Source organism: Pinus tabuliformis, chromosome 6 (assembly GCF_031772625.1).
Source record: "Pinus tabuliformis cultivar Carrire ecotype Pingquan chromosome 6, CPIR1, whole genome shotgun sequence".
Lineage (NCBI taxonomy): Eukaryota > Viridiplantae > Streptophyta > Pinopsida > Pinales > Pinaceae > Pinus > Pinus tabuliformis.
The window spans coordinates 781,503,996-781,519,246 of NC_142292.1; the positions used below are offsets into that span (position 1 = coordinate 781,503,996).

The 15,251-nt window shown below is 40.6% G+C and overlaps 1 protein-coding gene across 1 annotated transcript in view; it reads right to left on the reverse strand.

Annotated features, from left to right (window-relative positions):
• Positions 1–1,190: 1,190 nt before the first annotated feature.
• The window catches only part of LOC149261058 (zinc finger chaperone zpr1-like), a 335,727-nt gene continuing 321,666 nt past the window's right edge, over positions 1,191–15,251 (reverse strand). The window contains exons 16-17 of the mRNA XM_089421608.1: positions 1,878–1,983; positions 1,191–1,585 (exon numbers count right to left, since the gene is read on the reverse strand). Coding sequence (XP_089277734.1) covers positions 1,497–1,585; positions 1,878–1,983 — 195 coding nt within the window. The 3' untranslated portion in view covers positions 1,191–1,496. The remainder of the gene's footprint in view (positions 1,586–1,877; positions 1,984–15,251) is intronic.

Consider the following 15,251-nt stretch of genomic DNA (forward strand, 5'->3'; position numbering starts at 1 on the left):
AACATATAAAAATTAATGCACATATGCCAGTCAACAATGTGGCGGCGAAATATATGTCTATTGCCAATGCATCTGTGTAGAGATCATCCTCCATAATAGACGTTACCAACGTGTGGTAGGAACCAACTCCCACATGACAACTTACCAACGTATCAAAAAATGATGCACATGTATGTGGCAGCCAACAACACGCCTCACTCAGTTCACATGTGAGGGAAGATGTTTGTTCTGAGTGTAGCTATGTATAGGGATGATTCTTTGCTTCAATGGATCCCCAAAAAATGATGCACATGTATGTGGCAGCCAACAACACGTCTGACTCAGTTCACATGTGAGGGAAGATGTTTGTTCTGAGTGTAGCTATGTATAGGGATGATTCTTTGCTTCATTGGATCCCCAAAAAATGATGCACATGTATGTGGCACCCAAGAACACGTCTAACTCAGTTCACATGTGAGGGAAGTTGTTTGTTCTGAGTGTAGCTATGTATAGGGATGATTCTTTGGTTCAATGGATCCCCAAAAAATGATGCACATGTATGTGGCAGCCAACAACACGTCTGAATCAGTTCACATGTGAGGGAAGATGTTTGTTCTGAGTGTAGCTATGTATAGGGATGATTCTTTGGTTCAATGGATCCACGAGTGGGGTTAATATTCACTTATTTTCCAGTCCATCCATGGGTTTAGATCACATCTGTTTTGCTCGAGGCAAACCAACATGTCTCACCTTTTTGGTCCAACCAGCTTCTCATTTTTTTAGAGCCTCCGTGCATGCAGGAAAGGTGTTTCAACACAAATTTATAAGTAGACCCTAATACTAAAATTCAGGTAATGTAGAGCTCATATACTCAGACATATAATTTATTCTAAAATTCTCGATAGCATTCTAATCTGCTATCATTAATATTATACTATTATTTGGACTACTAATTGCAAAATGAAGTTTTGATTGTACGCTATTTAGATGTGAACTAGAATATAACAAGTATTGCTGTTTTCTAATAAATACTCGTGCCTTGGAACATGTGATATTTCTTCATATAATTTAGTTCTTTGCTCCATCTAACCACTTGCTTTGAAATGTCAGCTATACACAAGTAACTCTAATAAGGTACATAAGCAATATAATTAGCAACTGATTTTGGATCGATCAATGAGAACGGTAAACGAAACTTGCAAAGCTGGGTATATCCCCAAAGAGGAAAATATAGTTTATATATATGGTTGAATGGGACATCAAATATTTGTGCCTGACCCTGATTTAATAATATAAACCTAAAACAATTTTTTTATAGATCAAATACAGGATCAAGACTAAACTTTGACGATCTTACAAGTATACAATGCCTTGGAGTGCCCTCCCTTGGAAAATTGTCGGTTGTAGAACTGGAAATTCCTAAAAGAATTTGAAGTACAACATTTAGCATTGACAGTGCCAACCATCCCAGAGTTTCTCCTGAACTTTGATCCAGTTACCTACAACATTCCACCGGCTCATGTATATGCAACATCTGCTGAAGATGTGTCCATGTCATTCAGCCCAAGCTCCTCGTTCTGCTCCCACGATCTTTCATACTCTTCAACTGCATAGACATTGATTGTAAACTTGGCAGATTTTTAAATGCTAACTGATCAAAGACATTTACACCAGACCAAAAGAGACAACCAAGCACACACGCAAGAAACCAATTCATGTATATTATTTTAAATACTTGGCATTATATTGACCGACATTCAGAGAAAATATTATCTTTAAAGGTCAGTATTAGTGATATCCGAAAATGTTTTAAAAACCTAGGTCCTATACACAATAGACAGAAGCAACGAAGTAAATCTACTTGTGAAACAAAAGTTTGAGACGATGATTATTCTTACACTTCAATTGTGTATCATCTTCAATAGTCTCAGTTGCTGGGGCAATGAATGAATTTGCAAGGGCATCATCCAGAATTAATGTCCAAGGTACTTCAACTTGAAGCAGCTGCAAGAAATTGCATAGCATTTAGGAATGGAAAGATCCATCATTGTAGATTATTTCGATGGTAAAAAGTGTGAATAATAGTATCTTGTCACAGGGTAATTATTTTGAAACTTGCAGCTACACTGAGCAATATGTACAGTCAAGGAGATTCAGTAGCACGTTGAAATCAATCTTATATTGCTTAGAGACAACTTGTAAACTGATGAATGTAACATAGTGCACCAAAGTAACTAACTTATGGCACAAATTGGAGCTATATATGCATCTTCCCTATAAACGCTTTATCTAGGCACATCTAAAGAACCAATTAAAAAAACTATTTAACGAACATCGTGAGGAGGATCAGAATAAACATGCAAAGGCTCCTGACCTAAATCAACCTTTCTAATTCAATTCTAGGCAGCTAACAATTACCAATCCAATGATTGCAACAACTAAAAATCATATGCATTTTTAGCAGGAAAATAAGAAAATGTCTAAAGAAAAACACCATCCTCTCCCATTGGTGAACAAAGAGGTGACCTGTTGATGCCTCTCAGACTCTCTAATGCTTCCGGCCCATGGCATTGGAATCAATGGTTGGTGATTGGAAAAGATGGGTAGCATAACTGTTGAGAGATTCCCAGGAACAAACCTATCAACAGTAAAATAGTCGTAAAGTATCCACCAGTATTTTAAAGGCTCCTGACCTAAATCAACCTTTCTAATTCAATTCTAGGCAGCTAACAATTACCAATCCAATGATTGCAACAACTAAAAATCATATGCATCTTTAGCTAAGAAAATGTCTAAAGAAAAACACTATCCTCTCCCATTGGTGAACAAAGAGGTGACCTGTTGATGCCTCTCAGACTCTCTAATGCTTCCGGCCCATGGCATTGGAATCAATGGTTGGTGATTGGAAAAGATGGGTAGCATAACTGTTGAGAGATTCCCAGGAACAAGCCTATCAACAGTAAAATAGTCGTAAAGTATCCACCAGTATTTTAAAGGCCTGAATGTGTGTGCGGGGTGGATAAAACATCCACCAGTATTCTAAAGGCCTGCATGTGCATATTTTTTTTATCTTTCAAGTGCAATAGATACAAGCACTAATTTCTGAAATACTGATAATTACTTCTAATGATGTAGATCTTATTTTAGCAATTCCAGTTTATCATTAAGCAATTACCTAAGATACCAGGATTCGGATACGGATCCAAATCCGGATTCACTAGACTTTTGAAAATCTAAGATCCAGATACAACAAGGATACATCAAGTACAAAAAAATATAATAATACTTTTAAATAAAAAAAATATAATATACAAGTTGTCCTGATGATGGATCCCGGTTGGGATTTGAAACGTTGGCAGGAAATGGTTCTTACTGTGGATTCTCCGGTAACTAAGTCGAATTTAATTATTATAATATTTCAATGTACCCGATAGAAAATGTAACATTATAATATTTAATAGAAACATCAATCCAAAGCTAGTCTCTAAATAACATTATAATTAATTATGATAATCTCGAGTCTCATTCTAAGTTAAAAATATTTACGCATTATGTTATGTTTCCATAATTACACATAATAACATTATAATTTAATTATATTTACACATTATGTTATATTTCTATAATCACACATAATAGCATTATAATTTAATTACAATACTCGAGTTAATTAGAAATATAGCATAATATTAGAGTCTTATTAGGAACACCATTCTTTAATATCGCAAGCATTGAATATAATTACAATATAGCATAATTACAATACTCTCAAGCATTGAATATAATATCGCTGGATTTTCTTTCCTATCAAGGACGATGAGGAAGAAGTTGATGTTTTGTCCATGAACGGTTGCCGCCAAGTTACAAAGCTCACCTGCTGTCAAAGCTCTACAAAGTTGTGCCTTCACCATTGTAGCCAACTTACAAACCGTCACTGCCACTTCATTGTTCCTTGCGGCCAACTTAAAAACCGTCACTATTCCTTCCTCCTCTGTTGTTGCTTCGTTGTTGTGGCTGACCAAGACAAAGCATAAAGACAAGACACAAATCAAGACAAGACAAAACCTAAACTATAAAAACCGGCTTTTACTTTTTGAAACCTGTCGATTTTTTGTCAAGGATCCATTTCTGGGCGTTCGGATACGTTTCCGAATTTCATGGATCCTCCAACTAAGGCGTAATTTTGCCGGTTCTAGCCGGATCTGGATCGGATACATGGATTCGTGGATCCTGTACCCTCGACCAACGAATCTAGTAACTTAGGCAATTACACTTCAAAAATTCTACCATAAGTGCACAAGGACAGTGGAGATCATAGTGCACAAAGAGAACACAAGATTTACCCTCTTGGGGGTAAAACCCAGAAACCTTTTCCTTAGAGAAATTCATCAATTCAACAAGAGATACACCTAATACTACTAGTCAACTATGATGGTCAAACTGACAAAACAATGCTATTGTCAAACCTAGTCAAACAAACTTCTTGTCAAGTCAATCTTCTGCACAACAAACTCGGCCCTATCTAATATGCTTATGGCGAAATTCAGCCTCCCAGAAGCTGCCCAAAAATTTGTCCATGTTGCTTAGAAATAGTTAACTAGAATATGCCCAAAAAGTCACACGGGCGAAGTCGAAAGAGAGAAAGAGATATGCTTGAGATAATTTGTCCTTCTCCTTCGCTTGGATGCCCAAAATATCTCATCTTTTGTCAGATCGAATAATGCCTTGTGGAGGAGGTCGAGTGTTCTATATATAATGATTTGCCTGTCCAAATGGGTGTCTCTTCACTAGGGCCGACTTGACAAGTTTGGAGACAAAAATTCAAAGTTTTCTCTATTGATACCGACATGAAGGACATGTCTTATATTAATTATTTCTAGTGCTAAACAATAAAAATGACATGAAGAATATGTCTTACATTTTCAATATATCTCAAAGGATAACACATTGATTATGAAGACCAACCATAGCTACAAAAATTTTGCACTCCCTCTTAGCTAGGGAGGTATTCATAATGACTAACTAGATGTTCTCACGTTGACAAATCATCGATATCAACATCATCCAATTACCATAACTTTGGTCAACAACTATGACACATGGTAAATCAATGACATCAACAAGTTACCATAATTTCGGCCAGTACCTTTGACCTATGGTGTATCCTCGCCATAATCCTGGTCGGTACTCCTAACATATGGTATATCATTAGCATCAACTAGTTACCATAATTCTAGTCCTTCTGACACATGGTATATAGACTAATCTTGGTTCACTATCATTCTGACCAATATCTATGACACATGGTGAATCTCCAAAGGCCACACTCTACATGAGTAATTCCGAGCCTAATGCTAAATAATCTCACTTAACCTATCTGGAGAGTTTTGAGCCTGACACTGAAAGACACCTACTCAACTAAGTGCCTGGGCCTCTAGGACCATTCTTCCTAATTTTGGTCATCATACTTGACACAGGAAGAATGTTTGTCCTCTGCTGAACCATTCTCCCTAATTCAAGTCATACTTGACACATGGAGAATGTCTATCCTTAGTGCTATTTCATCAACACTTTCTCTCAGTGCAGGGTGCATTCTTAACAAGTAGAAGCTTGTCCCTAAAGTATACAAACTTTGCTCTGGATAAAGGCTGTGTAAGAATATCAATGCTTCTCATCAATGGAGATGTACTGGAGCTTCATTGCTCCCTTCTGTAACATGTCATGGATGAAGTGGTACTTGATCTCGATGTGCTTCAACCTGTAATGGAAAACTGGATTTTCTGTAAGCTTCACACAACTTTGATTAACATGCATCAAATAGTCCTGCGAGTAACTTCTGAAGCCACTCTACTTCACAACTTGCTAAACTGGCCGTAATATACTCTGCCTCGGCAATGCTGAGTGCAACATATGTTTGCTTCTTGCTCATCCACAAAATCATAGTGGAACCTGTTACCCACCACCTGTGGGTAGTGTATATAGGAGAAAAATGTTCTAGATGGTCCTCAGCCAGCAGCCAGCAGCCCCTTACAGCTACTAGTTAGCTCGGTGGGCCATTTTCTCCGCCACCTGAGCTAGCCATGTGGTCCCTCGCTTATCTGTTATGAATGTAAGTTTGAAGGTGGGCCTAATGACCCCGAAGGTATGACTTTTCATTAGCTTAGTTGAGTAATTTTGTTTACTTTTCATGGACACTTTTGGGCATGGATTGGTGGGGGATTCGGCAGAAAGAGTGGGCTAGGTTTTTGCTCTTGTCTCTTCTACCTGATTTGGTGTTTAGCCTTGTATCCTAGACCCACACGATCTCCTTGACTGGCCACTAGCTTTAGGGATGGCACTACATGAGAAATATCGATTTTGGTTGTGTGGTCCCGCTTCCCAAAACCATATATATCGCCCCTTTCCACTCCTTTTCACCCCATTCATCATTTACCACGTTCATGTCCACATGTGCCTATTGGGTCCACATAGGGTCAGCCTCCCCTTCCCCTTGCGCACACCTTTGGTCGGGTTTGGAGCGATGCCAAGGGTTGATGCAGCTAAAAAGAAAAGAAAAAACATAATTTGGCCACTCTCAACAAGAAAATGTACCACAAGATGCCAAAGATGGCTGGGACAAACAAATTTAGCACATGGTCAAATCCAAACATAGGCTCTACCCCTCATATATGGCCATCACCCTAGTTCCTATGGTCCCTAAATGAGCCCCCTCCACATTGAGGAACCCATGATTGTCACAACCCCTGGCGGACAATGAATTGCCCCACCTTAAAAGGGGTTAACTACTGCTATATACCACGCATCATGCTCTCATCCCTTGGAGCCTCGAACAGTTACGAAGAAAAATCAATAAAAGGCAAAAGGCATATGAAGAAGGGTGGAAAAACAAAGGTTGGGGTAACTTATGTACCACGATTTCTCCCTCCTACACTCATATACCCAAGTGTGGGATTCCCTCATTATAGCTACCCTTTGTCCCATCACATGTGGCCTGGATCATTCCCTTGACCCCCACTCTGTTCCATTATTATGTCACTTGCCACCTTCCACTTGATGGATGTACCATGGACATGTCACCCCCTTTAAAGGCTGAAACCACCTAATAGGGTCCTTGGCTAACCCCCTTATTGGGCTTGGAGACACATGTACATGCCAGAGCCCACTATGGAACGACATGTCACCATGAAGTGCCTCATTGATTCCATGATTTGTAAACTCTTTTACTTGATTATTCTAATGATTTGTTGTATTGCAAGTGGGTTTTCATTTGGGGCTTGGTCTCCCTATATGGGGTCTTAGCCCTCCAAGAGGGCCACATGGGGACTTGTAGGGTGAGCGTTGAGAGCCATGGGCCTCCACCATAGCAGAGATTACTTCATGGATCCCCAACATCAATCATTGATTGCTTGTGTTCCACCTTTTGGATGAGGATGATGGACTTGGTTCACTATGCCCATCTGACTCCATATTTGCACCATATACTTGGCAGATATTCCAGGGTCCACATGATGTCTCCCACTGCAGAGGGAGTGTTACATAGTATTTTGTCATATCTCCTATTCACTTCCCATACCATATCCCGGAGTGCCAAAACATTGACTACTGTGCAGCATATCCATCATGATATACAGACCAAAACCTCCCTGAAGAATCAAAGGAAAACTTCCCAGAAACCATTTTGGAGAAGGTTGCCTAAAAACCTAATTTCTGGCACCAGCGCGTTTTGCTCTACTACCTGTCCATGCTGATGGTAGGTTACTCAGTTATACACTCGCGCTACTAGTGCGGGTTTTCATAGGAAAACTCGTGCTGAACCTCTTCTGGCAGGTTTTCCCAAATTGGAGGAGAAGCTTCGCTCACTAGAACCTTTGGGAACAACGAGCTGGATATTGGTTGTTGTTGATATGGTCGAGCTCTCTCATTTGGGCCTCTTGATCTTATCATCATGGGCTTTCCCCTTGAGATGTGGACCTTCCTCCCTCTTTTGTGGATCCCTAACTCCCTCTCCCTTCCTATAAATTCACTCCCTTCCATCCCCAAATGGTTGGTCATTGATTGCTACATCCCTATGCTAAGATTATGCTTACATGCTACCCATTCTAGCTTGGAGAAGGAGTGCTTGAAGAGTCTTTGCTTGGACTTGGACATCCACCAAAAGGAGGGTGCCAACACCAAGGCATAGGTTGTATGCTTCCCTTTATAGTTTCTTAATATATACATCAGATGTTCACTTTCCATACTTGCGTAAATGCTTATGCTATTAGCTTAATGTTCCTTGATCTATTAAGTAGTTTATGCTTGATGTATGTTATATATGCTCTTGTATCTTGCATAGTACTTTGATCTTCCTTGCAGGAATCTGAACATAAAGAACAACTAAGGAGCGAGGCTTGGAGCGAAAGATTCAAAGCCATCTCCAAGTATCGAGTGATTAGCATCAGAACCATGTAGGTTTCTCCTTATTTCTACACTTGTCAAACATACACTGGGAAAGTGTGTGTCAGATTGTTTGGTTTGTTGCTAGACCCACTCATTGGGCTAGAGGGATCGCCTCTGTCCGCAGAGGGGATTTGCCTTCACAACAAAATGGTGACTCTGCTGGGGAAGCTATAGCCTGTTCATCCTCCTTTCTCAACTAATCTCTTGATCAATTTGACCGACCATCGTGTTCTCAGTTAGTTTGGGTTGATATAGGTCTACACAATCACTAGTTGCTATCTTAGAGTGCTTAGTCTGGAGGTGTTTGTGAAATTCTTTTTTATTTTTTTCCTTTATACTTGCCCAAAGCGCTTTTTGATCTGACGGTCGCCCTGCCAGCGCGCTTTTTATTAAAACAATCACACTTATCCCTTGTTCAGCGCCAATTTGGCCTTAACAACCGCGTTGATCCCTAAGATTGGCAAAAATCTAGGGTTTCTCTGTCAAACCTTAGTGTGTCTGAGCCCCTGAGATCCTGTTTTGTCTTGCATGATTGGATTTTGTTGATGTTTTGATTGATTACCTCATTTTATTAGCAAATCTTACTCCTTTGAACTTTCAAGTGTTTGAGTGCAATTGGATTGATTTTAGGGTTTATAGGTCGATTGGTTGTCACTTGTTGCTTGTGAGTGTCTTTGGATCTCTGATTTGATGAATGATCAGGTCTGTTCATCTAGTGAAATCACATGAAACATTGAATTACATTGCTTTCGGTTTGTCTTGTGCAAAGTTGTTTTTCATGTGTATTAGGTCATCTTGCATTTGAAATCCATCTTTGTCATTTATCAAACATAGATCACATTGTTTGCATTGCAAACTGAAATAAGTATATTTCTTTATCTATTTGAAAGAGAAAGTCAAAGACATTTTCATTGAGTGCTTTTGGATTTGGCGTTACTTTGATTGATGCCTTGTTTCCATTTAGGAGTATTTTGAATCAAAAACTTCGTTTTTTGCTTTAGTTGAAGCTTAGTTGCATGTAAACATCTAAAAATCAAAGAGCATCATATAAGTAAAGTGCATCTTTGAGAAGTGAAGATCATTTTTTGTTGTCAATAGATCGCATATTCATTAGTCAAAGTGAAGTTTAGTTTTTCTCTTGCATTTTGCGTCTAGAAAAGTTAGTGGAGGCATATTGTTTGATGCATTAATTTCTTGAACTCTCTTCCCTTGTTCGTATAGAATTCATTGAAATGAAAGGGTTGCATTCTAGGATGACATCGTTTGAGCCCGAAATTGAAACCTAATTCAAGAAAAACTTTAAAATTTATTGAATTAACCTAAGGAGCATTTGTAACTTAACGCAAACATTTAGAGGTCTAGGCTAGAGACGTGTTCTAGCGTCTATAAACCTAGCAGTTGTCGTTAATTGCCTACATTGTATCCTGGGGGTGAAATCTCGTTCCAATATGGAAGTATATCGGAGGTTCTCCAATACTCTAGGGTATATCGGAGGCACTCTAGTATGGTAAGTATATCAGAACGCTCTCATCGAATGGTTATGCGTTAAACAGTGCTAACACAGACTTGCGCTCCCCATATCGTCAAGTATATATTGGGAGACACCACTAGGTTTATCCTTTAGCCATAGGTAATCGAGTCAGACGCCTTGTAAACATGATACACCGAACATAGCATTCAGGGAGATCGGTCATCGTACGTTAAGTCCTTGGTTTTGGCTAAGGTGCATATAGTTCATGGATACTTGGTAAACCATCTTGTCTAGTACACCCTTTTTTATTTATTTCTTGTTTTTAAGTTCTAAAATTTAACTGCCCACAATAACATGACTTACCTATGCAGTTATCCTTGGCCTCATATTGCCTGATTAATAGTAAATTTTAATTGTAGGCTCAAATCAACCACCCCTTATTGTTTTTTAAAAAGGTCATCGTGGCTGAACCACCAGGTTCACCTTACATTTCCCCTTCATCATCTAACACTGAAGGGTCATCACAAGGAGTTCATCCTGATTTTTCACAGTCACTTGAAGCCCAAGGTCTTGAACTTGGAATTGTCCCAAGTATCCAACCCCTTTCTTCTCGTCCTCCACCTCGAGACTCATCATCATCTCAAGAATCTGATCCAGAAACCCCTGAGAGTCCACAAAGGTTTGTTTTATTCCCTCTGAATCTTCTTTTTGATCCATTGGTTATATCTCCTCAACAACCTTATAGTCCATACAATAATCCTAGTATACCTTTGGATTTATCTCCACGACCATCTTGGATTCCTCCTCGCCAACTGTTTCCACCCATGGCTTCAAAAGGTGAGTTTCCAGCCTCTTCTCAAGGTCCTCTAGAAGTCTCAGCTACTCATACTCTTGGTGTTGACAATGATTCTGAATACGAATTTCCACCTGAAGGTTATCCATATGTGGGAAGTGTTGCACCTCCACCACCCCCTGAAAGCAGTGAGCCTTTATTTCCAGCTAGTTATACATCTTTGGCTCAATTGGTTTCAGGTACTCCAAGTGTGTCTTCACTTTATCACAATCCCATTTGGTCATCGAGCACCATGCCTACTTCTGGTTCGTTTGTTTCAAACGTGGCCTCTCAAATTCCTATAAAGACTGCAATTTCGTTAGTTCCTATACAACCGACAGTTACAGTTGGGGCAATTAATGTCCCTATAAGTTCTCAAGGTCCTCCATTAAGTGGACAATATGTGCCACCACCTATCCCACCGCATGGGGGACAACAACCACCTCCGCCTTATGTACCTCCTGTTTCGGGTGGAGCTTATGTGAGTGCACCTCAAACTCACGCTACCAGAGCTAGTCAAAATGTTGGCAGTGTACCTTATCCTGGTGGATCATCAATTCCATCTAGATCAGGCCAAATCTCGTATCAACAGCCTCTTTCGGCTCAGATACCCTACCAGCAACCATACCCTCTGTATGGCTCTCAACAACCTCAGAATCCACCCTTTACTCAACAGGAAGCTCCCGAAATGCATCGTGGTTCAAATCCCTCATTTGGGGCATTTGGTCAAATTCAAGCTGGAACTTATCAGTACCAACCTGGAACTCAGCAAATTCCATAAGGAACTTTCCAACAACAACAACCTTATGTACAACAACAACCTTTTGTACAACAAGGACCTTATGCGCAACAAGGGCCTTACCAACAACCCTTGCAGTAGCAAAACCAACCCTTACATCAACAAGGTCAACCCTTGCAACCACAAGGTCAACCCCTACAACAGCAGGGCCAGTGGTTTTACCACCAGGGTCAACAATTGCAACAACAACCATATAATCCATATGCCTCGCAAGTTTTTTATCCACCTTATGGTTCTCAATAGCCTATGGCAGGTCAGTATCAACCTTACCCTGGTCAACCCACCCATGTGGGGGTAGAATCCACATTTGTATGGTTAGAACACCCCTCAGTGGGGGCAATATCAAGCTCCTTATGGTCAAAATCTGCCACTTTGGGGGCAGAACCCATACCAACAAGAATGGAATCCACAAGCTAGGCCTTATCAAAGGCCTCCCATGCCTTTCAACTCGCAATTGCCATTTTTAGCAACGTTGGGACAGTCGGATGTGGTCCTTTACCATCAAATTTTTTTATTTAGGATGCATCTTCGATTATTTAGGATGCAATTCATTGCATCATAAATTTTTCCAAAAAATGGCTGCAAGAAAAAAAATCGAAAATGGCCTAACGAAAACAACACGCAATAAGGAACAAGCACACGGATGAGGTTAGGGAGCCAAGGTATAGCCTTGCCTCAAGTTGTTGGTGCCACTAGCGCTTGCTAACACACATGTGGACCTGAGGGGACTGACTTTGACTCCCAGTCCATCCCTGATGATTGGGGTGTCCCAAGTTAGGGAGTCGAGCTGTCATGCCTCTCGTATGTGGTACCACACTCGACATGTGGACCAGAGGGGACAGCCTTGAACCCAAGCCCATCTACCACATGGGTTGTCCCAGGTTAGGGAGCCATGCCACATTGCATCAGGGTAGTGGCTCCACCACATGGCTAAGATCACGGGTGGGCCTGATGGTGCGACCTACCCCCATCCCAATCAAGGATAGATTGTCCCTCAACTGGGTATCACCGCTTTCATACCCTCAGTCTCGAGGTTAGGGAGCAAGGCTGCCTTGCCTGAGAAATAATGAGGCCACCGGCAAAGGGTGGTCCCTCAGGGGACATCCAGGTCTGATCTCCCAGCCCCTCCGACTCACTAATGATCCAATTCTTCATTCACCATATTGGCCTCCGGTTCCCACTAAGATTCCTGGCGATTGTCTGAAATTCGAAGGAAAATCTGGAGAAGACCCCCAGGCCCATGTTATGACTTACCATTTATGGTGTTCATCTAATTCCTAGGTTGATGACTCTATTCATCTACGTCTTTTTCAGCGCACCCTTATGGGTCCTGCCATGAAATGGTACATCGAGTTGCCTCGAGGTGCTTATCAAGACTTCAATTCTTTGGCAATGGCCTTCCTTACTCACTTCCAATTATCGGTTCGCTATGAAACTGGTACCCATATGCTTATGTCTTTGAAACAGAATACTGCTACCCACATCTCTGATCATATCCATGAATGGAGACATCAGCATTGCCTTATCAAGTTTGATATACCTGATGAGTTGTTAATTGAATGGTTTACCAAATCATTCGTCAACAAAATTGTTGCAAACATAGCTATGGGAGGTTGTGTAACCAAAGATCAAGCCATTGCCCATGCCCAATATTTAGATTTGGTGTATTCCCAATTTGGCACGTTATATGATCTCTTGCCTGATGCTCTGAGACCATCTACAGATCCAGCATCTTCTAAACCTCCAAATGTACCACCTGTCGATGGTATTATTGGATCAGTGTCTCAAACTTCCAGTAAAGCTTCTTCGAAGCAAAAATCTGTTTCGAATTCTGCATCCAATCCTCCTCCAAATCCTGGTAAAACTTCTAAGCTTAATGCCGTTCAGTCTACTGCGGCAAATAAAGCCTTCAAAGGTAAAAAGAAAGGTAAAGAAAAAGCAAAATCTGATACCCCAAAACAGGATCCTCCAAAGTCATCTATTGATGATGCATCTAAACGTAAGCCTAAATATCCTTGCCTCATTTGTGAGGAAGATCACTATACCAAGGATTGTCCCTGTCATGCGGAAGTTAGTCGCTTGTTAAAAGGCACTCAAGGGACGTCGACTACACTGAAAGCATTGTTTCAAAAAATGACCAAGTGGACTCCGACTCGGTCAGGCCAGACCGAGCCAATGCCTGGCCGGGTCGGCTCGGTGGCCGAAACAGAATGGTTGGTCGGGTTGTTACCGAGTCAATCATTGACTCGGTCGACTCGGTAACAACTCAGCCAACTCGGTAATGACTTGGCCACCTTAGTTACAACTTAGCCAACTCGGCTCTTTGACAAAAATCTTGAAGCACATTTGTCAAAAGTTGTTCCGCCTCTTACATATCAATGGTTGGGTTGTTGTTTATTGCATAGTTATAGCCCTAAAGTAATCTATCACTGTGAGAGTTTTGATAATTACAAGGTCGAAGCATGGTTATCCTAGTGGCATGAACTAGAAAACTAAAACAATGCATTGAGCCATACAATGGTTTTAAAAAGGAAAACGTTCTAGCAATGGACTAATAAATACATATTTACCTCTGATTGTTCTCGAGCTTGACCAGAATTAAATCAAGGATTGTGAGACTTCATTAGGGGCAGAGAATTGGTATTGTCGTTGTTGTAGTCTAGTGATTGTCCTTAAGCTGAGGAAAAAAAGAATCGTGGCAGTGGTGGCTAAGTATGGACTTTGTATTGGACAGTGCACTAGGTGCCATTTTGATATAATGGATATATTCATGAGCCTACTTTGATCATAGGTTGTCTTCTCTCTATATTCTAAAGCTTTGTGTTTGGAAACATGAATGAAAATCTTTAAAATTATGTTTTTTATAAAAAAATAAATATTTAATGTATTTTTACAACGACCGAGTCATTGAAATCAAACCAACCGAGTCGATACCGAGTCGGAATTGGAGTCGGAGCCGATCCTCGGTCGTTTCCTAACCGGAGTCTAAGTTTTAAAACATTGACTGAAAGAACCTTTCCCATCACAGCAGAACCAATTGGTAGAACAACCGCAATCTTCCACATCTTTGGGTTCTCAAGTTTACATGAGTGGAACAGTGTCTATTTATGTTGCCCCCCGGTCAAAAGATTATTGAACTCCTCAAAAACAGACTGTGGAGAAAGAAGTTATTGACACACCTACTTCTACTCTGCCCAATTCTGGTCCTCTTCATATTGAGAGACCTAGTAATGACTTCGTTATCTGACCGCCTCCCACGGGTTCCTTCAGAAATCATCTTACAATCTGAATGCACGAGCTGCCCAACATCACAATATTGTTGAGGATTTGGCTCAAGCGCCTTCAGCGATGTCTGCCTTGGAAGTTCTCCAAACTTGTCCAACGCAGCGAAAAGCGTTACTATCTGCTATAGGAAGAATTGACCCTACAAATTCAAATTTGATTACTTTTGACTTGGAAAACCATGTTCCTTGATTTCCCCATCAACTTGCATTTTGATCCAAGTCATTATAAAAGGGAAGACGATTCATCGAACTGTGATTGATGAGGGTGCTTCCACTTGCATCATGTATGTTTCATGCTAGAAAGTTATAGGTTCTCCACCTCTCAACCAGCCTCTGAATACCTTAGAAGCCTTTGATGGCAGAGGATCTCGTCCTTATGGTATTCTCACGAGTTTGCCCATCATGTTGGAAGGCAAAACTGTTGAATTGGAAGTAGAAATCGTTGAT